Source organism: Bos indicus, chromosome 18 (assembly GCF_029378745.1).
Source record: "Bos indicus isolate NIAB-ARS_2022 breed Sahiwal x Tharparkar chromosome 18, NIAB-ARS_B.indTharparkar_mat_pri_1.0, whole genome shotgun sequence".
NCBI classification, from domain to species: Eukaryota; Metazoa; Chordata; class Mammalia; order Artiodactyla; family Bovidae; genus Bos; species Bos indicus.
Window position 1 is genome coordinate 15,595,739 of NC_091777.1, and position 27,035 is coordinate 15,622,773.

The 27,035-nt window shown below is 37.1% G+C and overlaps 1 protein-coding gene across 2 annotated transcripts in view; it reads right to left on the reverse strand.

The window, feature by feature from the left end:
- Positions 1–3,358: 3,358 nt before the first annotated feature.
- The window catches only part of VPS35 (VPS35 retromer complex component), a 33,309-nt gene continuing 9,632 nt past the window's right edge, over positions 3,359–27,035 (reverse strand). For both annotated transcript variants that reach the window (XM_019979460.2, XM_070770508.1), the window contains exons 3-17: positions 25,688–25,784; positions 24,843–24,966; positions 24,203–24,385; positions 22,425–22,638; positions 21,359–21,442; positions 20,804–20,913; positions 19,820–19,916; positions 19,566–19,714; positions 17,637–17,844; positions 17,074–17,229; positions 14,874–14,996; positions 13,026–13,205; positions 12,093–12,332; positions 11,493–11,636; positions 3,359–9,959 (exon numbers count right to left, since the gene is read on the reverse strand). In XM_019979460.2, coding sequence (XP_019835019.2) covers positions 9,780–9,959; positions 11,493–11,636; positions 12,093–12,332; positions 13,026–13,205; positions 14,874–14,996; positions 17,074–17,229; positions 17,637–17,844; positions 19,566–19,714; positions 19,820–19,916; positions 20,804–20,913; positions 21,359–21,442; positions 22,425–22,638; positions 24,203–24,385; positions 24,843–24,966; positions 25,688–25,784 — 2,289 coding nt within the window. In that variant the 3' untranslated portion in view covers positions 3,359–9,779. The remainder of the gene's footprint in view (positions 9,960–11,492; positions 11,637–12,092; positions 12,333–13,025; positions 13,206–14,873; positions 14,997–17,073; positions 17,230–17,636; positions 17,845–19,565; positions 19,715–19,819; positions 19,917–20,803; positions 20,914–21,358; positions 21,443–22,424; positions 22,639–24,202; positions 24,386–24,842; positions 24,967–25,687; positions 25,785–27,035) is intronic.

The following is a 27,035-nucleotide window of genomic DNA, read 5'->3' on the forward strand; positions in this document are numbered from 1 at the left end:
ACGGTCCAACTCTCACATCCGTACATGACCACTGGAAAAACCATAGCCTTGACTAGACGAACCTTTGTTGGCAAAGTAATATCTCTGCTTTTTAATATGCTGTCTAGGTTGGTCATAACTTTCCTTTCAAGGAGTAAGCATCTTTTAATTTCATGGCTGCAATCACCATCTGTAGTGATTTTGGAGCCCCCCAAAAATAAAGTCTGACACTGTTTCCATTGTTTCCCCATGTATTTGCCATGAAGTGATGGGACCAGATGCCATGATCTTCGTTTTCTGAATGTTGAACTTTAAGCAAACTTTTTCACTCTCCACTTTCACTTTTATCAAGAGGCTTTTTAGTTCCTCTTCATTTTCTGCCATAAGGGTGGTGTCATCTGCATATCTGAGGTTATTGATATTTCTCCCGGCAATCTTGATTCCAGCTTGTGCTTCTTCCAGCCCAGCCTTTCTCATGATGTACTCTGCATATAAGTTAAATGTCATGCAAGTGTACATTCCTCGGTTCTTTGTCTTGTTACAACAAAGATTTGGAGCTACGGACATTAAAGCCCTCAGCACATCACAGCTCTCGGGTCTTGGACAAACCGTGTTATAGCTTTTAGGCAAATCAGTTGTTACAGCTCTATTTTCTTTAGAAGATAGTAGGAGAATCCATCCTCGAAGCGTGAGGGCATGCCAACCCAAAGACTCGAAGAGAAGAGAGTGGAGGAGTGTGTGGGGGAGGGGGAGAGAGAGAGTGAGAGATGGAGAGAGAGAGAAAGAGCGTAGGCATGAGGGAGAGAAAGAGAGCAAGAAAGCGCTTTGGCTCCTTTTATGTTTTTTTCCGCCACCTGGGCTGCCGTGTGCAAACTGGGCTTAGCCAGGAGTGCTATTTGTTCTACCTGAAATCTTCACTCTGGTCCTTGGACCTTCCTTTGACCTTCCTTTGTTCTATTTTCGCGGGCTTTTCCCTTCCTTGTCTTTTAGCCACCACAATTTTGGACTTCTTTTCCCTATTCGACCTACCTAACATTAAACAAGCAGGGTGACAATATACAGCCTTGACGTACTCCTTTTCCTATTTGGAACCAGTCTGTTGTTCCATGTCCAGTTCTAACTGTTGCTTCCTGACCTGCATATAGGTTTCTCAAGAGGCAGGTCAGGTGGTCTGGTATTCCCATCTCTTTCAGAATTTTCCACAGTTTATTGTGATCCACGTAGTCAAAGGCTTTGGCATAGTCAATAAAGCAGAAATAGATGTTTTTCTGGAACTCTCTTGCTTTTTCGATGATCCAGCGGACGTTGAGGGACAGAGAAAGCTTCTGATATAGACATCGGAAGGGGGGGTGGAAAGTGTCCCCCTCGCTAGTGTTAGCAAGGGAGTTATATTTATTACAATAAATCAAAAGAATGTTTCAAGGTTGTAAAGATCTTACTAGACCCACTCCCATAATTTACATTTTAAGATAACAGGATTAGCCAGAAGGTTTTCAGGAAGGAGAAACTGTCCTCAAGCAGGATACATTGTTGTTTTATAATCCTTAGTAGAGAGTTTAAACTGAGTTGTTTGTTGTGTAATCATCAGTTCTGGGCTTAAAGAAAAAACATTTTATGTGACTAAGACTAAGGAATGTAGAGAAAAAAAAGATGTTTATCCTTTCCTCCTCCTTGAGAATTCCAGACCCCTATCTCCTCCGGGACTCCACCCAATTCCAGACCCCTATCTCCTCCGGGACTCCCGGACTTCTTATCAACCTGCCTAGGAATTGACTCTCTCAATGGGAAGCGGGTATTAATGTCAAATAACAATAGGGCAGCAGCATACACTACCCGTTCTGAAGGATTCACTGACAATCCTGAAATAAATCTGTTTAACATGGGCATTTCAAAACTTATTTTAACAAGGACATCAATGTATAGAGTTATCTGACTACAATAGAGATCAACAAAGGCTAGCATGCAGAAATGGGGGAAATTGTTAGAGGGCTATAGGTTAGCTTGTAGAATTACACACTTTGTAAATATTAATTTGTGTCAGCAAGCTTTCCATGCACATACCAATATGCATATGTTCCCTTCATTCTTTCAAATTGCTCCAAGATATTTCATTGAATGAATGGGTATCAGTATTTATTACTATGAAACAAACTATCCTAAAACTTAGTGACCTAAAGAGGTCAGCTACACAGTTCTGGTCTGATTCAGTCTGATTCAGTCTGATCGATTGCTGATGAGCTTTCTCATGCATCTGTGGTCAGCAGGCAGGTCAGCTGGAGACAAGATGGTCTAGGATGGCCTAGGATTGTTGTTGTTGTTCAGTCACAAAGTCTTGTTCAGCCACAAAGTCTTGTCCAGTCACTAAATCCTGTCCAGTTGCTAAGTCCTCTTTGCAATCCCATGGATTGCAGCACACCTGTCCTTCATTATCTCCCAGAGACTGTTCATTCATATCCTTTGAGTCAGTAATGCTATGTAACCATCTCATCCTCTGCTGTCCCCTTCTCCTTTTGCCTTCAATCTTTGCCAGAATCAGGGTCTTTTCTAATGAGTCAGCTCTTCGCATCAGGTGACCAAAGTATTGGAGCTTCAGCTTCAGCATCAGTCCTTCCAATGAATATCCAGGGATGATTTCCTTTAGGATGGACTGGTTGGATCTCCTTGCTGTCCAAGGGACCCTCAAGAGTCTTCTCCAGCATCACAGTTGGAAAGTGTCAGTTCTTTGGCAGGAAGTGTCAGTTCTTCCTGGTCTAACTCTGACATCCATACATGAGTACTGGAAAAACCATACTTTGATTATCGGACCTGTGTCGGCAAAGTAATGTCACTGCTTTTTAATATGCTGCCTAGGTTTTTCATAGCTTTTCTTCAAAGAGTAAGCGTCTTTTAATTTCATGGCTGCAGTTACCATGAGCAGTGATTTTGGAGCCCAGGAAAATAAAATGTCACTGCTTCCCCTTTTTTCCCTTCTATTTGCCATGAAGTGATGGGACCAGATGCCATGATCTTGGTTTTTTTGAATGTTGAGTCTTAAGCCAGTTTTTTCACTCTCTTCTCACACCAAGAGGCTCTTATTTCCTCTTCTCTTTCTGCCATTAAAGTAGTACCATCTTCATATTTAAAGTTGTTTTTTTTTTTTTTTAACAGTTTATTTATACATTTTTTTGGCAGCAAAACTTTATTAAACAGAAAATCTGCACTATGAACACACTTCACTGCTTCTGTTGAAGAACCCCAAGCCAAATAAAAAGACCAATATTAAAAGCAGCATAACTGGTTACTGCCTTAAAGATACATCAAATGCTACAGTGTAGGAAGACAATCATCCCCATATCAGAAATCACAACTTCTTCCAAATAAAGAATATGACTGACCCATCTGCCATATTGAATTGATATTTATTTCAGGACATGCCATGTCAAAAGAAAACAAAAGAGTCAACCCTTGCCTTTAACAATAATATTGTATTATAAAAGCACTTTACAACTCCATCCCATCTTTGAGTACAAGTTACTGGGGTATGTGGGCTAATGATTATCTGAAAGCATTTCTCTATTCAGACCCATAATCCAAGTGCTCTCTGAATATTATAAGGTGATATAGTAAGTGGGAAGTGGAGGAGGAAGAGGAAAGAGAGGGGAATAAGGTTCTCCCAGTTAAGGGCTTTGTTGCAATGAGGGGATGAGGAAGTATGAAGATATTTTTGCTGTCTTTTCATCCTTATACTGTGTTAAGTAATGCTTACAACATAAATTCAGCGGGCTTTTCCTGAGCTGTAACTCAGAAATTTACTTCCTGCAAACAATGTATTTACAAATGTGTTTATTAACTTACACAGCAATCTCACAATAACTAGTAAAGATTAAAATGGTGCACTCCTAGTATATTTGTTTGCAGTGTTTTAAGGGAAATACATATTGCCATTGTGATGCTCTAAAGACTGAATAAAACATTTAAAAATTCAAAGTAGTTAAAAAAGGCAAAGAAATAAATATCAAAGAAAAAAGATTAATTGTAGCTTAAATATAAAACCAACTCACTAATTAACCAAACTATACAGATCTAATAAAAAGCAAAACCAGGTTGAGAGAACCAACATAAAAAAAAAAATGCTGAAAAATAAGGCATAAATCTGCATAATGTTAAGTTTTATTTTCACTCTCTCTTTTCCCTCTTCTATGTATGCTTGTTCAGATCTGCCTCTAAGGGCTTATGAGAAAACTTTCCATTTTCAATTTGATCTCAAATGTCCTGGGCTAAGTATTTGTTAATCTGCTGAAGAGTCGATAGTTGGTAAGCTTTAGATATCACTGTTTCCACTTGTTACAGTAGTTTTGATCAAGATGCCAAATTTAAATTCTTGCACTGGTTCTTCTTAAAGGAATTTGATTTCTACAGTGACTTGCCTGCATAGCATTTTTTAAAAAAGAAAGAAAGGAAGAAATAAAGAAACTCAAGAGTAATCTATTGCTTAAAAAAGTCTTCTTTTTCAATCAGAACTCTATTTTGACAATTTTAAAATCTTGGGAGAATTAGCTCTTAGAAGAATTAAATATTTAAAACTTGTTCTGAAGCGCTTTTACTTTTCTCAACAATCAAAGTTGTTGATATTTCTCCCAGCAATCTTGATTCCAGTCTGTGATTCATCCAGCCTGGCATTTCACATAATGTACTCTGCATATAAGTTAAATAAACAGAGTGACAATATATAGACTTGACATACTCCTTTCCCAATCTTGAGCCCGTCAGTTGTTCCATTTAAGGTTTTAACTATTGCTTCTTGACTCATATACAGGTTTCTCTGCAGACAAGTAAGGTGGTCTGGTATTCTCATCTCTTTAAGAATTTTCCACAGTTCATTGTGATCCACACAAAGCTTTGGCATAGTCAATGAAGCAGAAAAAGATGTCTTTCTGGAATTCCCTTGCTTCTCTATGATCCAATGAATGTCGGCAATTTGATCTCTGGTTCCTCTGCTTTTTCTAAATCCAGCTTGTACATCTGAAAGTTCTTGGTTCATGTACTGCTGAAGCCTAACTTGAAGGATTTTGAGCATTAACTTGCTAGCATGTGAAATGAGTGCAACTGTGCAGTAGTTTGAATATTCTTTGGCATTGCCCTTCTTTGTTTGGAATGAAAACTGACCTTTTCTAGTCCTGTGGCCACTGCTGTTTTCCAAATCTTCTGACATATTGAGTGCAGCACTTTCACAGCATCATCTTTTAGGATTTTCAATAGTTCAGCTGGAATTCCATTACCTCTACTAGCTTTGCTTGTAGTAATGCTTCCTAAGGCCCATTTGACTTCACACTCCAGGATGTCTGGTTTTAGGTGAGTGATCACACCATCATGGTTATCCAGTTGATTAAGACTTTTTTGTATAGGATGGCATCATCAACTCGATGGACATGAGTTTGAGTGAACTCCGGGAGTTGGTGATGGACAGTGAGGCCTGGCGTGCTGTGATTCTTGGGGTTGCAAAGAGTCAGACACAACTGAATAACTGAACTGAACTGAGTATTAATTGCTCAGTCATATCTGACTCTCTGCAACCCCATGGATTGCAGCCTGCTGGGCTCCTCTGCCCATGGAATTCTCCAGGTAAGAATACTGGAGTGAGTAGCATTTCCTTCAGGGATCAAACCCACATCTCCTGAATTGCAGGCAGATTCTTTACCATCTGAGCCACCAAGTAAGTCCCTTTTTTGTATAGTTCTGTGTATTCTTGCTCTTCTTAATCTTTTCTGCTTCTGTTAGGTCCTTGCATTTTCTATCCTTTATTGCGCTCATCTTTGCATGAAATGGTCCCTTGATTTCTCCAATTTTCTTGAGGGGATCGCTTCCCATTTTATTATACTCCTCTATTTCTTTGCATTGTTCACTAAGGCTTTCTTATCTCTCCTTGCTACTCTCTGGAACCCTGCATTCAGTTGGGTAAATCTTTTCCTTTCTCCCTTGCCTTTCAGTTCTCTTCTTTTTCTCAGCTATTTGTAAAGCCTCCTCAGACCACCCCTTTGCCTTCTTACATTTTTCTTTGGGGTTGTTTTGGTCACTGCCTCCTGTAAAATATTACACATCTCTGTTCATAGTTCTTCAGACATTCTGTCTACCAGATCTAATCCCTTGAATCTATTTGCTATCTCCACTGCATAACCATAAGGGATTTGATTTCGGTCTTACCTGAATTGCCTGTGGTTTTCCCTGCTTTCTTCAATTTAAGCCTGAATTTTGCAATAGGGAGCTCATGATCTGAGCCACAGTCAGCTCTAGGCTTTGTTTTTGCTGACTGTATACAGCTTCTCCATTTTCAGCTGAAAGAATATAATCAATCTGATTTCGGTATTGACCATCTGGTGATGTCCATTTGCCTTTTCATTCTATTCATAGGGTTCTTGAGGCAAGAATACTGGAGGGGGTCATGATTTTGTTCTCCAATGGACCACGTTGTCAGAACCCTCCACTATGACGTGTCCATCTTGGGTGGCCCTGTATGGCATGGCTTCACTGAGTTCCGCAAGTCCCTTCACCATGAGAAGGCTGTGATCCATGAAGGAGGATATGGTTCAGAATGGAATGCAAATCTCAAGTCCTATTAAGGTGCCTTTATCTTTCCACCCAGTGTTCTCTCTGTATAGGCTCACCCTGAGTTTCTCCAGGCCTCTGTTCAATTGTCATCCCTCCCCAGAGGCCTTCCTTGCGTCACCCATGTCACGGAACAGCCCTGGCCCTGTCCAGCCCCTCTTCCCTGCTATACTCGTGCTTAGCACCACTTGACACTGTATTCTGGATCTGTGTGTGTGTCTCCTCTTAGAAACCAAGTCCTAAGGGGGCAGAGGCCTGTCTTGTTTGATGTATTCCCAGTGTCTGATCTGGACAGCACTAGATCTATTTTCTGGTTAATGTTAACATAACCTCAGCTGGAGATAAGATTCAAATTCCAGCCCAGTGGAAATGTGATGTGGGTGCCAAGTGGTTTCTCGCCTTCCCTAGTAGGAATTCACGGCTGCCTCCCTCAGGACAGTGCTGGGCGGGAAGGGTCTCTGCTTCTGAATAAGGGATTACCTCTGCGTTTCCAGGGCTGACAGCTGCAGGACAGGGTTTTCTTGGGCAATCACTAGTGACCACTCACAGGAGTACCTTGTATGCTGGCTCAGGAGTCAGAAGACCTGGTTCCACTCTTGATTTAGCCACTCATACATTGTGTGAACACAGACCATCACAGCATCTCTGTGAGTCATCAGAAAATTGGGAGGTTGAAAGCCCTATGGACTTTGGCTGTAATAACTACTATGTCACCCTCTCGTAAGATATGTAGAAACTAAGAAATTAATCAGCAGGGTGAGACTATCTTAAATGAGACAGAGGAAAAAAATGGAAGTGAAAAGAGTAACTTTCCTTTGATTCCTTTCATCATGTTTCATCTTTTGTACAAGTAATCTATGTTCAGTTTTGATTAGAAAATAGCAAGGTTTGGCCTCTTCTCAGAAGTAGACTCTGAAGTCCACACAATGTTTTAGTTTCAGCTGCAGTCTGAAACCACTTGGGAAGCTTTTTTTAAAAAAAACAAAAAAGATTTATATTTCATTGGTGTGGAAAGTGGCCTGGGTTTTTTACATCTATTATTATGTTTTTAATGTCTTCAAGTGACTGAAGTGCAGCTAGATAAGATCCACTCCTTTTGTCACTGTTCATCCCTAGTACTGTTTCTTATATTCACAGAGTATTTAACCAAAGTCATTTCCCAAGTACCAGCATGGCCTAAAGTGGCATTTTCTAAATTTCCAGAAGCTCAGAGTATGTATTGCTTGGATCCTCCTTTGGAGATTGTTTCCTTTACCCTGAATTAAGGCTTTGTGTACATTGCAAATAGGGTGAAATCACCGAATTACCAGTATTAAACATTCTGCATTGACCATGTGAAGAGTGGGTGTTCTCTTTCGGTGATTTACTCTGAAAGGGTCTACAGAATGGCAGCCCAGCTGAGGGGAAATATCCATCTCCCAAATCTTCAGAGAACCTTTAATTCTCTAGTTATCTCTCACTATCTCAGAACTTTTTCCAAACGTCAAAGATACAAGGGCAGAAAAGATCAGTAAATTTTATTCCACGCTTTGATACAGATATTTTTATACCCAGTAATAATGATAGCCAACAATCGAGGACTTAAAGTCAGACACTGTTCTCAGAACTTTACAGGAGCTTGATGTATTAATACATAGGGTCATGCCACCTCTGTGGTACAAGTGTCCCAGTTTACACATGAAGAAACTGAGGCCACAGAGGTTAAGTTCAGCGCCTAGAACAAAAGCTAGCTAAGTGGTACTGGGTCTTGACTCCAAGCCACCTGACTCCAGACAAAGCCTCTGCTCTTAGCCACTGTGACTCAGTGCCACCTACAGGAACCACAGTGGGGACTGAATTAATAGGTCAAGGGTAAAAATACTGAATGAGCACAGTTACAGTGTGTCCTTAAAAGCCGGAAGAGGAAGTTCAGTGGAGCAGTGCTGTTGCACACATGGATGTTAAGTGACTTATCTGTATGATGTACATATGTCCTGGGAGATGTTCAAGATGTTTGCTTTCATGTATGAAAGAACACCAGTAACGGACCATTAGCTTTCTTCACAGGAGGGTAGCTCTTCACCCATTTCAAGGCGGCTACCTGGAGTGGCATAGTACAGCTGGGGAAGAGGTGACTGATGCAGGAAATGAAACGCACCTGGCACCCACTCACTGGTTAACTTAACAACAATGTACATTAAACTGCAAACGCACTCTGCTAGTTCCTTTTATGAATCAAAATAGCCAATGGGAATTTGCTGTATGTCTCAGGGAACTCAGACAGGGGCTCTGTATCAACCTAGAGGGGAGGGATGGGTAGGGAAGGGACATATGTACACCTATGGCTGATTCATGTCTATGTTTGACAGAAAACAACAAAATTCTGTAAAGCAATTCTCCTTCAGTTAAAAAATAAATAAATTTAAAATAGATAGTATGAAAGGAAAAAGGTCCAAAATTGTTAATAGCAACTTTATTGTTTCACTGGTGAAAAAAAATCATAACTGTATGATGCATTTCCCCCTAAATTTACAACAATGAAGGTTATACATAAATTATATAGATCACAAATTTTCTATTTTATACTATTTAGAACAACATTATTTTGATAAATATGTCCAGAAGACAACATAAGTTCTTAATGGATGGCTGAGTCCAAATATGCAAAATATAGCTTCTGGTTTAGACCATGGTGCTTTAAAATCCTCAAACATGCATTAATATTCTCTAATTTTAGGGAAAATATTACACATGGCCTGATCTTGCAATTTGGAAGAAGCCCAAGCTGAATTTCACATACAGTATTCCTTTCCTCTAAATTAATTTCAGAACAAAGATACTTTCAGGTTAGTACTTCCAAGGAATGAAGGAAATTATACACTCAACAGTGAAACAAAACAGAAAAAACGAAAGGGGCGCTTCATTAGTAACAGAGATAAGTGGGGGTTTTTTGGCTTTTTTGTTTGTTTGTTTCTTTTAAACAGATCACAGGAATTTTAAATAGCAGATCAATCATGCTACTTAGGATGAGCAGACAGACCTGAACACTTATGAAGTGAATAATTTTATTAAGGTCTTGCAGGTGAGTGTCCGGAGGTGCTGGGTAAAACACACCACAGGTAAGAAACGGGAAACCTACCTCAGCATTTCTGAAAGGCACAATCTATGGAAGGGAAGCCTAGTATAATAAAACCCTTACTGGATGTGCATGGAAAGGAGGATGGGAGCCTGACTCCTTTTTAAAGGATGAGACCCTCATAAATTGGCCCTTCAGATTCTGGTGATTCCCGCCTCAAACGCAAGTGCTCCAGTGTGTTATGAAAATGTTTGTTAATCTGCTCTGTTTCTTCACTGGATTCAAGATTTGGGAGGTCTTCTCGAATCTTTTGGATAAGCTGATTCAAAACCTGAATAGTGACCTATAAAAGAATACATACAATTTCACAATCGAGTAGTACCATAAAAGATAATGTCATTTAATACGAATATCTTGAAGAGCTTTTGTTACTCTTAGAAGTTACCAGAATAATTATGAAAAAAAAAAAAAAAAAGAGATGTGAGAACATGATCCCTGGCTTCAGGAAAAACTATTGGCTATTCATCTAAAATATCAACAAACAAACAAAAAATACTTAATGGAAAAAAAGAACTTCATAAACCTGTAAAAGAACAAAAGCAACATTTTATTTAACCTATAAATATTGATCAATCCCTTATTTGGGAATTACTCTATACTTGTGATAAATACTATTCAGCATTTGTAAATTCTTTATTTTTTTAAACAGAGAGTGACTGGTTCCAAATCAGGAAAGGAGTAACTCAAGGCTGTAAATTGTCACCCTGCTTATTTAACTTATATGCAGAGTACATCATGAGAAATGCTGGACTGGAAGAAGCTCAAGCTGGAATCAAGATTGCCAGGAGAGATATCAATAACCTCAGATATGCAGATGACACCACCCTTATGGAAGAAAGTGAAGAGGAACTAAAGAGCCTCTTGATGAAAGTGAAAGAGGAGAGTGAAAAGTTGGCTTAAAGCCCAACATTCAGAAAACGAAGATCATGGCATCTGGTCCCATCACTTCATGGCAAATACATGGGAAAACAGTGACAGACTTTATTTTGGGGGCTCCAAAATCACTGCAGATAGTGACTGCAGCCATGAAATTAAAAGACACTTGCTCCTTGGAAGAAAAGTTATGACCAACCTAGACAGCATATTAAAAAGCAGAGACATTACTTTGCCAACAAAGGTCTGTCTAGTCAAAGCTATGGTTTTTCCAGTAGTCATGTATGGATGTGATGGACTATAAAGAAAGCTGAGTGCCAAAGAATTGATGCTTTTGAACTGTGGTGATGAGAAGACTCTTGAGAGCCCCTTGGACTGCAAGGAGATCCAACCAGTCCACCCTAAAGGAAACTGGTCCTGAATATTCATTGGAAGGACTGATGCTGAAGCTGAAACTCCAATACTTTGGCCACCTCATGCGAAGAACTGACTCATTAGAAAAGACCCTGATGTTGGGAAAGATTGAAGGTGGGAGGAGAAGGGGACGATAGAGGATGAGATGGCTGGATGGCATCACCAACTCAATGGACATGGGTTCTGAGCAAACCCCAGGAGTTGGAGATGGACAGGGAAGCCTGGTGTGCTGCAGTCCATGGGATCGCAAAGAGTCAAACATGACTGAGTGACTGAACTATTTTTATAAAATATTCATAAGCAAAAGAGATAAGAATTTTCTTGCACATAGGGAGCTCTTTTCTTAGATGCCATCCATATAGACAGAGAACTTTAGAGAATGAAAGAGACCAACTAAGTGGACTCTCCAAACTCTGACCCTTGTAAACAAAAAAAGAAAGTATCAGAATGATAAACTTTTATATGCGTCAAACCTAAGAACAGGAAAAGAAAACATTATTTCACTAACAACAATTTACTATTCACTTACCGCATCATTTTCCTTTTCATAAAAATAGATATATCTGTTCAGGATTTCTATAAAAAGTTGCACTTGTAGAGAGGGGTCCATGCACTGATTTGCTATTTTCAGAGCTTTCTTTAGGCATTCCATTACCCTTTTGCCTCCATGCAGCTAGAAAAAAGGCAGTGACGAGTATTAAAGAATATTAAAGAGACCAATGAATTACAAATGTCCCATTTCACACAAAGAAATAAACACACTACTATGGCTCTTTCATATTTTAAAAGGACACAAATTTAAATCCTCTTCACTTTTTAAAGTACACAGCAATATTTTAAAACAAATATATTGTTTTATATATTTATATATTAAGTGTTTTATATTTGTGTATTTTTAAAAGGAAGTGGTCCAAACTTGTTACATTGCAGAATCCTCAAAGTGGAGGCTTCACCACAGGATGTAACTCTCTATACATTACTGTTCATTTTATTTAACAAAACAGATTTCCTCTCAGGTGTCTAAGCACTCTACCTATTTCGCCTCCAAGGCACACCACCACAGCAGTGTTCCCTATCAATGCTCCTCTCTCCTGTAACACTGCTGGGCAGGAACGACCTCCCATCTTACCTCCTCTCCGTTTTTGTCTGTGTTTCTGCCAGACCAGAAGAGATGTGCACAGGTGCTCACAGCTCGGCCCTGATCAGGCTTCTTCAGAAGTTTGGATGCAGCAAGAGCACACTGAGTCCTCAAGGGTTCATGGTTTTCTTCACTGAAGCACTTCATCCTCTCAAAAGTACCAATGATCAAGGTGATGGCAGCCAGTTGTGCTTTGGAATCACTGATTTCATCTTCGTACAGAGAAAACGCCTGGTGCACACAGAGCAGAATAGACCTTTAGAGACTATGTATTAGAGCATTTTCCAGTTATTTCCCATCAAAGCCTCATCCTGTGAGTAGTTCAGATTAGAATATACATGTGCCCTTGGAGAGCTGTAAGACAAAGATGCTGACAAGTTGCAACAAAGAAACTTGCTTTAACTTTTAATCTAGAGATTCCAAACTGAATTATCAAAGGGATTTTTTTTTTTCCTCATGAAAGTTTTACCATGACACACTTGAAAATCCTCAAGCTCATTGAAAGTATGAAAGGATTAGTTACTCAGTCGTGTCCAACTCTTTGTGGCCCCAAAGACTGTAGCCCACCAGTCTCCTCCGTCCATGGGATTCTTCAGGCAAGAATACTGGAGTGGGTTGCCATTTCCTTCTCCAGGGATCAAACCCAGGTCTCCCACACTGCAGGCAGACTCTACCGTGTGAGCCACCAGGGAAGCAGTGTCCAGTAATTCTGATCAATTTTTCTGCTCCAAACCAGTCAATAAAACTACAGTATTAAGAAGCACAGTGTAAGATGTTGGGAAAGGGGTGCTTAATTTTAAGAGTAAATCCATGTGTACCACCACATTAACATAAAACATAACATAACATAACTTAACATCATTAACATAACAAGTGACTGAACAAAGCAAACAGATTCATCCCAGAAAGAGAGCAGATCATCACCTGGGACATAAATTCATATGCTACTGTTTCATGATTTTCAAAACCAATTTCTCCAGCAGCCAGAGCCCCCTGAAGAAAAAGTCTTAAGGGTAATTCTGCCAGCTCTGCTTTGATCAAAGCACTAATAGTCTGGTGAGCAAATGAAAAAATCTTCTGGCATTTCTTTTCCCATTTGTCATCCTAAAAAAAAGAAAAAATAGTTTAAATTACCTTAAATTCAAGATTAACTTGCTTAAGAATATTCATTTTAAATAAAACTTTTATGGAACAAATAGGAAAAGTGGTAAAAGCTGAGTTCACAGTTTTCCTACTATCTTCCGGTCCCTTGTGGAGTCCACAAGTAGATCAAGCAGGATGCCTTCTCAAAACAACCATCTGAGGTCACTGGCTTTGCAATTTTTATATATTTGGTATTTTTTTTCCCTATCAGAAAAAGCAACATATTCCCAAATTGGACAAAATTTGGAAAATACATAAAAGAATTTTTTAAAAATTCTTTAAAACCATTCCTAAATCTACCACCCAGAAATAATCACTAATTACATTCTGATGTTAATGTCTTCCTTTCTTTTTCCTATGTAAATATTACGTAACTGGGATCCTCTGGGTATGGTTTTGTTTTCTGCTTTAAAGTACTTACTGAGAAGAGTTAAATTGGGCTCAGTGTTGCATGTAATTTGTATTCAACTTCTTTTCTTTCACTTATTTTACCATGATTTTCCTCATGATATTAAAATTATTTAAAACCATTTGAATCACTAGAAAATATTCCATAAAAAGGATACAGCATAATTTACTTTCTTTTGGAAATAAATGTAATATAACAAATCGTCTATAAACACAAAGCATTATTGAGTCCCTAATTTTTTCCTTAGTATAAATTTTTAGAAGTGGAAATATTGGGTTTATTAAGGCTGTAGTTACATACTGCCAGAGTTTTCTAGAAAGACTGCAGTAATTCACATTCTCACCATTACTAGATGAGAATGAATTCACATCACACCATTGCCATTGCCGAACATTTTTCTTTTTTCTTTACCAGTTTGATTTTTAAATAAGTTCACTATTATAATTACCAGTGAGGTTAAATATTTTATCCATGTTTGACCATACAAATTTCATGTTAAAGCAATTGATTCTTTTCATCTTTAAGAGAGGGTAACTGTCACAGACTTTTACAAGGAATAAATGCAATAATCCAAGATTATAGTCCTTGGCACAGTGTATGGCAGATAGTAATGTGCTAGTTGGTTTCTTTATCATTACATTTACAAACATGTACCCATAAAATACTGGGAAAAAAGGAATTACATGACAGGCCGGTCTTATAAAAACTGGCCAAAGGCATGCTATGTCATGATTATACCTTGTTTCTCTATTAATTATTGTTTCTCCATTATGAGAATGTTTCTCCAATATTAGATCTTACTTGTTATGTACTGTAACCTCTGAACGAGACTACTGCCTCACTTCAGAACTTGTACTTTATAAAGACTCCAAGAAAATAAAATCATTCTTCAAAAAGTAAAGCATTCTCAGTCACTCTGTGAAAAACTTACCAATGTCTCTCTCACAAGTGATCTTTAGACACAGGAAAAGCTTCAGCATCATTTAAACTGTTCGAATCTTTCATTTCTAAGTGTTTTTTTAATGTGATTCCTTCAACTAGTATGTAATCAACATCACTATTAGTAATATTTAACACAGGACTAGTAATGAATTGAGTTATTGAAACTGGGATTTTACTACACCATTTTGTATTTGTACATGTTTGAAATTTTCTAGCATAATAAAGTAAAATACACACACAGAGGAAAAAATTAGTGACATACTTAAAAGTAAACCCACCACTTTAGAATTCTCTTTGTAGCGAAAAGCCAGCTGGTAAGCTGCAAATACCAAAGGTGGCAGTGTGAAGCGAATCCGTTGATTTCCACCAGCTCCAAAATGTTTTCGTGCTGTGTTTAAAATCTGACCAAAACAAAGAGACAAAACCCATTAATCTTTTCTGTAATTATAGAAACTATAATTATTTATAAAATTAAATGAGAGCTCTAATCATGATGATTGCTACTGTTTTTTGAATACAGTTTTATGGTATACTCTTACATTTCTTTTCTTGCCAAGTCATCACCATCGCCCAAGAGACAGATGCTCGCCAGGCTCCTCTGCCCATGGAATCCTCCAGGCAAGAATACTGGATGGATAGCCATTCCCTACTCCAGGGATCGAATCCGTGTTTCCTGCATTGTAGGCAGATTCTTTACTGTCTGAGCCACCAGGGAAGCCCATCTTACAAATGGGGGAAAGCTTGAGGTTCAGAGAGGTTGTATAACTTGCCCTAACTTACAGAGCTAGTCAGGGGCAGATACAGATTTAAATATATTTTCACACACACATGTAAAAAGCATGCTGTGTTGATAAAGAGCACAGGCTCTGAAGCTGGACACATTTAAATGTACATTCTAACACTATTTGTGTGACCCTGGGAAAATTACCATTTACCTTCTTTTAACTTTAATTTTCACTCTCAGGGTTGTTGGGAAGACCAAATAACAGATGTAAAGTGTTATCAGTACTAACACATTGCATGTACTCAAAATACTGGCTACTATTATAATATAAAAAATATGCATATTGCTGGTATATCATGCCTCTTACTTCAGGAAAATATTAAGACCATTTAAGTCAAGGAATGGCAACCCACTCCAGTACTCTTGCCTGGAGAATCCCATGGATGGAGGAGCCTGGTGGGCTACAGTCCATGGGGTCACAAAGAATCGGACACGACTGAGCGACTTGCCTTTAAGTCAAGGAAAATGGTAATAAACTTTAAAAGAGCCATTAGGAAACAAACATCTGGTTGTTTCAGAAAACCACAAGAATTCATGAAATACTTTTTACTACGTGGAGACACAGTGTGTGACACATTCAAGTTTGTAAATTTCTTTGATGATGGTAGATGGGTAGGAAGAGAATGCATTCCCCCTTGAGAAAGTCAAAGGTAACGATCCTCACCTTAAAGGTGTTTCTTTACATGGTATAACCAACTGGTCACAAGTGGAAAGCACACTTTCTACTTTGGTTTGTAACGAAAAATGAAAACCCACATAGGCCAGGTATGTGCATGACACAGAAACATAAGGGAATCAGTTAAAACATTTGAACAATCAGGCCAGCCACTAGGTCAGATCACACGCAGTGCACAGACTGCTTGACACTAAGCCAAGTCGAAGACTACCGCACTACAGACAGAAATCAGCTTCTTTTTCACAATGGTTATGAAGGAGTACAAGAGTGTCAACTATGACAACGTCAACACAAGAAGTCAGGGCTCATCCTCAAATTAAGGTGTTCTTCATTACAACAGACTCACAGTCCCATGTATCCAAAATGGTTAGACAACTTTGCCCAAACAATAATTAAGCCACTATCTGTGCCACCTTTCATAAATTATCCAGTATCAGTCACCAATATCCTACTCAGGCAACATATTTTTCATTCATTTCACAAAGGTTTATTAAGGACTAATGACAAAGGGAGAATCTCATCTGATTGTTTTTTGCCAGGAAAAGGGGGTTAAGAAAAAGACAATTTTAAAGTCTTCACACATTTTTAATGTGGCCAACAAACACAACCTCTATCTGCAAACCTTGGAAACACAAACACAACTGAATATAAAGGTTGTTGCTCATACTTTAAAAGTTTATTATGAAAAACAACTGAACAATTCTAAAAGCAACAGTTCAGAAAGAAAATAAACATGGAATGATTATTGGATGGATACCCAACTAAAGGAAGATAGACTTTTCTACAATTTCTAAGAAGTCTTCAGAAGAAATTACAGCAACCAACTTGTTCTTCATAAGCTCCAGAAGTTTACAATTAATGCATTTAACCATAAAGTAAAAGTCCAGTTAATCTCTTACTCAGTTTCAATTCTTTTGAAACCTTTTAATACCACAAGCTGGATTAAAGTATTTGAGACACATCTACATATGATTTCACAAGAAGCTGTTGAAGGGGTATAAGAAGAGTTAATTCATACCAAGTACTGTTGATCAGGGTCCTCAGATCGTAGAAGATGAATGAATCTGCCCACAAGGCTCTGCTCATCAGCAAAGTCCTCTGGGTCAGGTTCTTCTACAGGTTGATCTGGCTGATCCTGAATCAGTGTAGATACCAAATTCATTATGGAATCCACCTGTAGTATGGAAGACATGGAAACCGACTAGGGTGAAACAATCAGCATGTAACGCCACTGACAAAAGTGCTTTTAGTTGTGTAAAGTTACAAAACCGTATCAACAACTTAATTCCTTTTTTCTTTAGGAAAGTGCATGCATGTTGGTACACATCTAGATAAAAGTCTAGAAAGAGACAGACCAAATGTTAATTAAGAGCAGTATTCTCTTCCTGTGGGATTATAATTATTTTATATTTTCTTCTTTATACATCTTCCATCTTATTTATATAATGAATAAGCTACTTATAATTATTTTTTAGTAGTAAATGACCTTCCCCTCCCATCTCATGTGTCTGTCTCATTGTCTAAAACCATAACTACATTGTCTCTATTTTCTAAATATATAGCATGTCAGTATTCTCTTACCTGGTCTTGAGAGACAATTTCTGTATTATAATCTAGAACATTACTAAGCACGTAACAACTCATGCTCTTTCTGGACTCATAGTCAAAATACTCAAAGAGTGGGTGGAAATGTTTTAATTTCAAGACTGTTAAAATATTGTTGTAAGTGTCAACAGGAATCTTCAAAAGTCTGGTGAGCTCCTTTGAAACTGCACTACTGGTAGCAATACTGCCAAAAGAAAAACAGCGGTCCTTTAGTGAGTAAATTAACCTCTGACATACACAAACAGCACTTGATTCATAAAAATTTGAAAATGTTCATTTACATATTAAAGGAGATGGGTGAAGTGAATCACACCATCCCAAAATACCCCAGTGACTTCCAAGAGAGGTCTATCAGATGTCCACCTAAACACACACATTTATTCATCTATTCAAGTCCTATAGATACAGTAGGTTATGCTGGTCTACAATTCATGAACAGGTTGTTCATGGAGTTAAAAAGACTGTCTAGAATGTGGTATTTCTAAGGGAAGTATTTTAAGTGGTAGTTAGGTTTCTGCTGCTGCTGCTGCTGCTAAGTCGCTTCAGTTGTGTCCGACTCTGTGCGACCCCATAGACGGCAGCCCACCAGGCCCCACCGTCGCTGGGATTCTCCAGGCAAGAACAGTGGCTGCCAAGTCGCTTCAGTTGTGTCTGACTCTGTGCGACCCCATGGACTGCAGCCTACCAGGCTTCTCCGTCCATGAGATTCTCCAGGCAAGAACACTGGAGTGGGTTGCCATTTCCTTCTCCAATGCATGAAAGTAGAAAGTGAAAGTGAAGTCACTCATCGTGTCTGACTCTTAGCGACCCCACGGACTGCAGCCGACCAGGCTCCTCCATCCATGGGATTTTCCGGGCAACAGTACTGGAGTGGGGTGCCATTGCCTTCTCTGAGTTAGGTTTCTAGGGCAGTCAATAAGTACTGTATATTCAGGACGAAAAATCCACACAAAACTAGCAAGTGAAGAACATAATACATAAGACATAAATTATTTCTTCTGCATCAGATGTTGGTGAATAAGGAAAAGCAGGATAAAATTAGGAACATTCCAGGGTGACTGAGGAATATCCAGGCATTTATAAGACCTTTAGAGGTTGGGACTTCGAATTCTTTATTCTGTCTAATTTTACTTTTAAACTCATTTAGTGGGGAAGATAAAGATACAAAATTTATTTAAGATCTGGAATGTTTTTTTGATTCACACAAAAGATGAGAGTGACAAAAAGAAAAAGAGGTAAAAGAAAAAATAAACCTTCCAGATGCAACTAAACCACTGGAAGAGAGATGGAAAACAAAAAGATTATGTGAGATGAAATGATAATATAGGGCAAGGAGGGGCCTAGCTTGACTCATGTTCAGAAGCAGTGGAGGATGGGACAGTAAAGGGACTACTGGAAAAAGATAATAAAATCACAACTGTGCAAGCGGCCCCTAGAGGATGCAACAGGTCTAGGACAGCATAGTTGAGGAAGATGCAAGTACACAAGAGAATATTCATACCATGCCTGAAATCAAAATCAAAGCTGAAAATAGAAAAAAATTTAAACCAATATAATTTTCACATCTTAAATACATACATGGATCCCTAATTTTTTCATAACTGACTCATCTGTTGGAAACTACTTATGGAAATACTAACTCACCATAAGTAGTTATACAAAGGGGTCTGAATGGAGACACGGGTCTCTAAAGATGCCTATGGTCTGTGAGTGCCACTACCTCATCACTGTACACAACCAAGCAACTGGCTGCCACTTTCTGCCCTGGTTAGTACCAAGCATGTCAATCTAACAGATGCTTAAAAAACAAGATGAACTCTAACATTTAAAAAAATAATTGCAAAAGGAAAACAAATCTGGGACAAAAAAGTTTTACAAAGGTTTTTATAAAAATGTTTGACTTACTGTTCAAGGTTGAGCTTATTAAATATCTCCACTGTTGTTTCTAGAACTTTATCAACATAGTCCACACGATCAGGATAACACTTCATAGCGAGATTAATGAGAGAGACTTGTAAAGATACAACATCCTCCGAAGGCATGTCTTGTCTAGACTGGAATGTTCAGAAAACCATGGAATTTATTTTAAACAATTACTAAAAGACTATCAGCTGAGAATTTTGAAAGTGTTTAGAACTTAGGAAGAAAGTCATACAAACCTGTATTACTGTAGCCACCTGCTGTGAAAATATGTCAAAAAGTTTAATATCTGTTGGGATTCCAGGTCCATCTTCACGGTGAGCAAATAAAGCTAATCTAAAAAAGAAAATACTCTTTATTTGAAAACATATAGGGATTGGGGTAGTGGGATCATGGATGACATTTTACCCTTTCAGCTTTTCTCTCAATTCATTTTTAATGGAACAGTTTTACCGACGATGCCTTTTTCACTGCATTCTTACTTTATACCATATGCACCAGATTTTTAACAGGTCAATTCTGTCAAATTCTTTGAAGTCTAATTAAGTAGTCATGGACAGAACTGTATTAACATGACAAAATGTATTCAACAGCTATGATTATAAAAAGTAATCTCTAAAATGTAAAAAGTACATAGATAATTTTACGACACTGCATTTTTACTACCGTAAAGTTTAAAACACAACTAATTCCAAAAGCAGTCAAGTTAACTTCTATTTACCACATCTTAAACTACTCAAAACAATGCTTGTTCCGTTATCATTACTGTTTATCCTGATTATTTGAAAACTCTTCTTTAAAAAAATGCAGGAACAGAGTGATTACTTGAACATTCTTAATTATCTATATTTATGTCTACTTGATAAAGATTCCAGATCAAATTGTTTCCCTCTGAAAGATAACTTTCATCATTGTAAAACACAAGGTTTGCTCTTTGGTGATAAATGGATTTATAAAATTTAAATGTTGGGACTGTATAATGTCTTTAAACACCAATTAAATGCATAGATTAAAAATATTATCTCCATGCCTTCTGTTCAACTAAGAGCTAAACGTCTCTCATGAATAAGCCAGACAAGTACTTAGTAGATACTCAGACTTACAGAACTAATGTTAACTAAATCAAAATCATTAATAAAGATGTAAAAAAGAATTCACAAAAATGTTTTAAATTCACTATTCAAAAGTCAGAACATCTACCCTTCAATACGGGAAACTCTTACCTATCAATTAAAGCAATGATTATGTTTTTCACATTTACATTTTGGTGTAACTCAGCACAGGCCCGAAGAAAAGGATTCAAAGTTTGAAGGTGGAATTCATCAGGGAAAACCTGAAAATCAAATGATAATCAATTATTACTAAAATCAACTAGCAAAAATCAATTAGTAAAAGCATTTTCTACTATATTCTGGACTTAATATTTAAAGCTCATATTTATGGGGGAAAAAAATTCATCTTAACATTATACAAGAAAGTGCAAATACACCACTTTCAAGCCTCTCTAAACATAACCCCAGAAAGAAATATTCTGTTAACCAAAGTACATCTACAATTAAATTAAAACTAATGATACCTAGACAACTTGGAGGTTACTCTTTGTATATTTTGGGAGGAAAAACCCATCAATACAAAGACCATGTTATTATATTAATAGGAGAAAAGGATTCATTCAGGAAAGCTTAATCTCTCTTCAATCAAGATTTTTCCCCCCAAAACAAAGAAAATTAATGAAATACAAAATGAGTTCTTCAAAAACCTGAAATGTTCTCATCTACCTGAATAATGCACTCCATGAGATATTCCTGAGCCAAAGCATCTCTGCAATTCACCACTTGCTCCAATATGCCGGTCAAAACAATCTGAAAGAAAAAAAAGATTTTAAGAATTAAAGAATTATTTTCAAAATCTTAAATCACTTCTCCAGTAACATATTTGTACTACTAACTTAAAAATCATATTTTAGGTTTTCCTGATCCATACTTAATTTCTAAACTGTAAAATTTTACAAAAGAATGTTTAAATAAAAACATTCTGGGTTTCTATTTTGTAAAAGTCAAAGTCCATTTCATTGGTATTTTTTCTTTTATGATTTGTACTTTCTGTGTCCTAAGAAAGCTTACCTAATCCAAGGTTATAAAGACTTCCTTTGTGTTTTCTTCTAAAAATTCCAGTTGCAAATTTCACACTTATGACTTTGATAAATTTTTTTGAGTTCCTCTGCATAGTATGAGAATGGGTCGCAATTCAGAGGCTTGGTTTGCATACAGATGTCCAATTATTCCAGAATCACTTGCTGAAAAGGTTGCCTTTGCACCCTTATCAACAATAATTGACTATATACACGTGAGTCTATTCTGGATCATCTCTTCTAGGGGTCAGCAAATCTAGTTTAATGACCATTTTCGTATATTGTTTTCCACATTATCTTCGGCTGCTTTTGCACTACACTGGCAGAATTTAACAGCTGCAAACTATATGGCTTGTAAAACCAAAAAATAAGTACTATTTGGTCCTTTAAAGAAAAAGTTTGCTAATTCCTGATTTATTCTCCACTGATGTATTTATTTATCCCTTTCACCAATATCACATTACTTTATTGTAGCTTTAGAGTAAATCTATAGTAAAATAAATCTCAATGTAAAGAAAACTGGTATCTTGATAATGATAATACTGAGTCTTCCAATCCACAAACACAGACTCAAATATATCTTTTGGTTTATTTAAATCTTCTTTGATCAACAACTGTCAATGCAATATTATTTTTTAAATATTTTAATTAAAAAAATCAGACTTTATATATCTCATGACATAAGAAAAGATGAGAAGTAAAAAGATATAAACCTGTTTGTAACGTTCCACATTTACACCTTCCAACTGACTAAGGCGCACCAAATTTGTTCCCACTAAAATTCTCAGTTCTTGTCTTTCTCGTTCTCTTTTTTCTCTATCTCGGCTATGTCCCTGATGCTGCATTCGAACCCAGAGCTTGTTCATTTCTGCAAAGTTGAGTAGGACAAAATCCATGGAATCACTGATATCACCAGTTGTTTCTTCACTGCAAAGAAACAGTTGGAAAAATCTTTATACACAGTATTTAAATATAGGAACAATTTCCTACTATTCCTCTTCTTTGTGCATTTCCTTTTTACCTCTTTAATACACCAAACGCTTCATGAAAGACATCTTCAACTACACTGTCTTAATGCTCAATTTCAAGAGGAAGAGAGAAAAGAATATCAGGGAGGGGACGCAGTTCAAGTTTAGAGGGACAAAATGCTCCCCCACTCCTTTTGGGGCTTCCCAGGTGACACTAGTGATAAAGAACCCAAAATCTAAGAGATGTGGGTTCAATCCCTGGGTTGGGAGGATCCCCTGGAGGAGGGCACGGCAACCCATTCCAGTATTTTTGCCTGGAGAATCCCATGGACAGAGGATCCTGGCAGGCTACAGTCCATGGGGTCATGAAAAGTCTGATACAACTGAAGCAACTTAACCACTCCTTTTCCTGGGCCAACTAAACTTGTTCTTAGAATTGTATTCCATTAATTCAAAAAGCCTTAGAAAATGGACACTTGTGTCACTGTTAACTCATTTTATTATTGAGTATTTTATGTTTGCAATTGAACTGTAAACTTTGTAAGTTCTGTAAGGTAAAAGACCAAGTATTTCTTGCTTATTTTTACATTTCCTAAGATGGGGAAATTAGTAGTTTTCAAAACTTTTTGCTGATTACTAAATTAATACTCAAAAACTGAATCATATCATAACACAGCAAATAACCTCACCGTCTTCTCTACACTGTTAAATTTTTATCTTCTCTACACCATTTAAATTTTTGTCATATGCATGGTTAAAGTTTTATTATAGCTTTTCATTTAAAAAGGAAATGATGTAGATATACTAAAAACAACTAAAATATACACATAAGAAATAAATGAATATAGAAACTTTTTAAAAAGGGAAATAAGTTCCTCAATCAAGGGAATTTGTCATGTGACTAGTTCACCCAACTGGATACAGACCATCTGCCATCTTTGTGGGATAAAAGCACAACGGACTCGGATGCTAGAATACTGGTTGCATAAGACACAGCTCTCTCTGAATGGCTTCCCCGCCCCATCCCCACCCATTTTGGAGTTAATATATAATTTGTGTGCACAGATAATTAAAATCACTTATACTCTGGGGTAACTAGAAGTTGCTAAATTATAAAAACTGATTAGACATTCAAGAAACAATATGAAAACTGGCTAGCTCATAAAAAAAGTTAAACATACTTCGTTATTTTATCACAAATACAATTTTCAAAATGTAGCTCATTTAAAAAGTCTTATTTTCAAAGAGTATCTGATGGAATGGAAAAATGCTCTCAATTATGCTAAATTAAAAAAGCAGGTTCTAATAATCTACACATAATTTTTATAAGAGTACGTTTTATATCACATCACATATACTGTGTCTCAAAGGAAATCTATAAACAAAATGCTACCAGTGGCTGACTCTGGGTAGGAGAATTACTGATATTTATTTTCTTCTATATACTTTTCTATACTTTTTATATGTTTTACAACAACAACAATAAAAATACTACACCTAAATCAAGAAAGAAAACCACTTACTCTGTTGGCTCCCCTTCATCAGGTAAGATGTTTCTGGTACACTGAAGTAGATAATTTCGAAGAAACAGACCTCTCAAGGGATGTTGCACACCACGGCACATTTCTACCAAATCTTTCAAAATATCTTTCCTGGACTGAGGAAACGACTTGACGTATACAACTCCAACTGTGATCAACAGGTAACTAGAGGAATGAGGCAACATTTGATTAGAAATAAAATACTCAAGAATTTGACTATATTCAAACACAATATATACAAACATGAAATAAACAAGACAGGAAGCAGGTTTTCTCCTACACAATAAAGAAAATATCATCTAATTTAAAATGTAACTGTTTACGGACACCCTTCCATTTATTTATAATATCACCTTTAAACACATTAGGACTCATAACTGTCACGATATTAACTTTTCTAGTAGTCCGGAAATTAGAATATGTCCATTTTTTTCTATTTTCAAAGTTCTTCAATAATCTATAATAAATAGTTATTTATACTTCACAGCCTTAAAAAATCACTATCAAAATGTTAACCTCAATTCGTTAAGAAATTAAATAACCTTAAACCCACTGATTTTAAAGGATGTAACACAAAGTGGGAAATGCAGACATAAAAGCCCACAGAATCTTAATAACTTACAGCCTTGGGATAATGTTTCCGGCATACTGTACAAGTTCATAGAGATCTGCCACTTTTCTTCCTTTAGCAAATTCATCTGTCAGGTAAACTTCCAAGTAGTGCAGTTCATCAGAAATAGCCATATCTTTTAATTATCATTAAGGATTTAAAGCTAAGTCAACCTAAGAATGTTGACTCTACAACTTGTTGGACTCATTAAATTGGGCAAATTTCTTTTCTTGGTATTGCAGTTTTTTCTTTATTTATTGGGGGCAGGGGGCATGCCCCACAGCTTGTGGGATCTTAACTCCTCAACCAGGGACTGAAACTGGACCATGGCAGTGAAAGCCCAGAATTCTAACCACTCAACCACCAGGGAACTCCTATATTGGGCAAATTTCCTAAATGTTAGTCATGTAAGAAAGCATGTTTACATTAAGTAAAGACAGAACTTCTTCTGGGCTTTCCTGACTTTAAGGGTTTTTAAAGATGTCTGGTAAAGCAAAACAATAAAAATAAGATTGCCTGTGAGACTACTTAAGGGTTTTGAAATGGCAAATCATTGATGTCCTTTACATGTCAGAGACCAGCTTGACAAAATCTTAGCATTAAAAAACCATTTGCTTAATACTTTCAATATCCTTCATGAGTAGTCTGAAAACTGAAATATAACAACAAGCCACATAAAGAAGTGTAAGCACAAAAAAGGTGTTTCTGATACTCTTCTCAGCACATTTGCAGGGAGAAGTACTACTTGATTAAGACAATGAGAAATAATACAACTTCCAAAAAACCTAGGGAACAAGCAAATAAGCCTTATCAAGAAAACAGTATGATCAAAATGTTCTTCAACATTCAAAAGATACAAAGTTCATAGTAGCTCTTTGGTGATAACATAGAAGTCCGCAGTTCACCAAGCATATTAGAAGCATGTTTCAGAGCATCCATAAGCTTGTTTTTGTCCTACAGAAAAACCAAGAGCGTTGGTGAGAATGCTTAAATAAACATTTAACTTGGCTATACAAATTTTAATCAAGGATCTATTACACAGTTTTAAAAGTATACAGCACCTAAATTATTTTAATCACATAAAAATCAAGTTTTAATTTCACCTTGCCTTCACTTTACTGAAAAGAGTAAGATAACGTAATTCCTCACCAGGCTGCAAAGCTTAGCAAATCTCATTTATCTAGGACCACAAGCTTCCTGGCAATAACTCAAATCTTTAGTCCTGGCAACTATTAAACTATAGCTCCATTAATTTATCTTTTACCTGTAAGCAAGAAAACTGGCATACTGATTCTTTTGAAAGAAAGTTACTATTCTGACAATGGCTTGGTCATAGGTTAAACACTCTTCAGAGATGTCTGGAATGACTACTCTTTAAGTATGCTTTTCTCCTCACAATGTCCATATGCCCCACTTAAGACATAAACATAGACAATTCCTTTAGATACAGAAACACTGTTCATACACAGAAAGAGACAGGAGCAAGCAATAGCAAGCTCCATGCCACCCATTCTCTCCACTCCAAGAGTTTTGTTTTTACAAACTGGTTTGCAAGAAAAACAATACAATAGATACAACTGGTTAAAAGAGCATATTATTACTAAGCTTTAGAAACTCTAAGACACTTTACAAAGGCAAGATATTATCATCATCATCAACACAGAAACTTATAATTTAAGTACCAGCCTATTTGGTTCCATTTATTAAATTTTATTCCAGAGAATCTATAGTTTCTACACAGATAATCTACTCTTTCAGAATATGAATAGTTTTTAAGGTAGTTCTTGCAAAAAAATGTATCTGTTCAGGACAGAAATAAAAGCCTTCAAGATAGAGGGGAAAGGCTGAACAATTCAAATTGAAAGCATTTAAAACCAATATTTATTAAGCAACTATTATATGTCAAGTACTCCTCAGGTTTGGAGGATGAGGCCAGTAGTTCAGGTCAGATATGGAGATAATACAGTGATGCATAAATAGAAGGCAGGGTCTCCCACCCTCATGGAGCTTACATTCTGGTAGGGAAGACAGACAATTTCAAACCACAAGTATAAAGGTAAATAAATATTTCAACAGGGCTATCTACCGAAACTGCTCCACACAGCGCCTGAGGGAGCTGAGGCGGAATATTAGATTTACCAGAGCAGTAGTGCCACAGGCTTTAGAAAACACAGCCTAACATTCCCAGGAACACGCAGACTACAA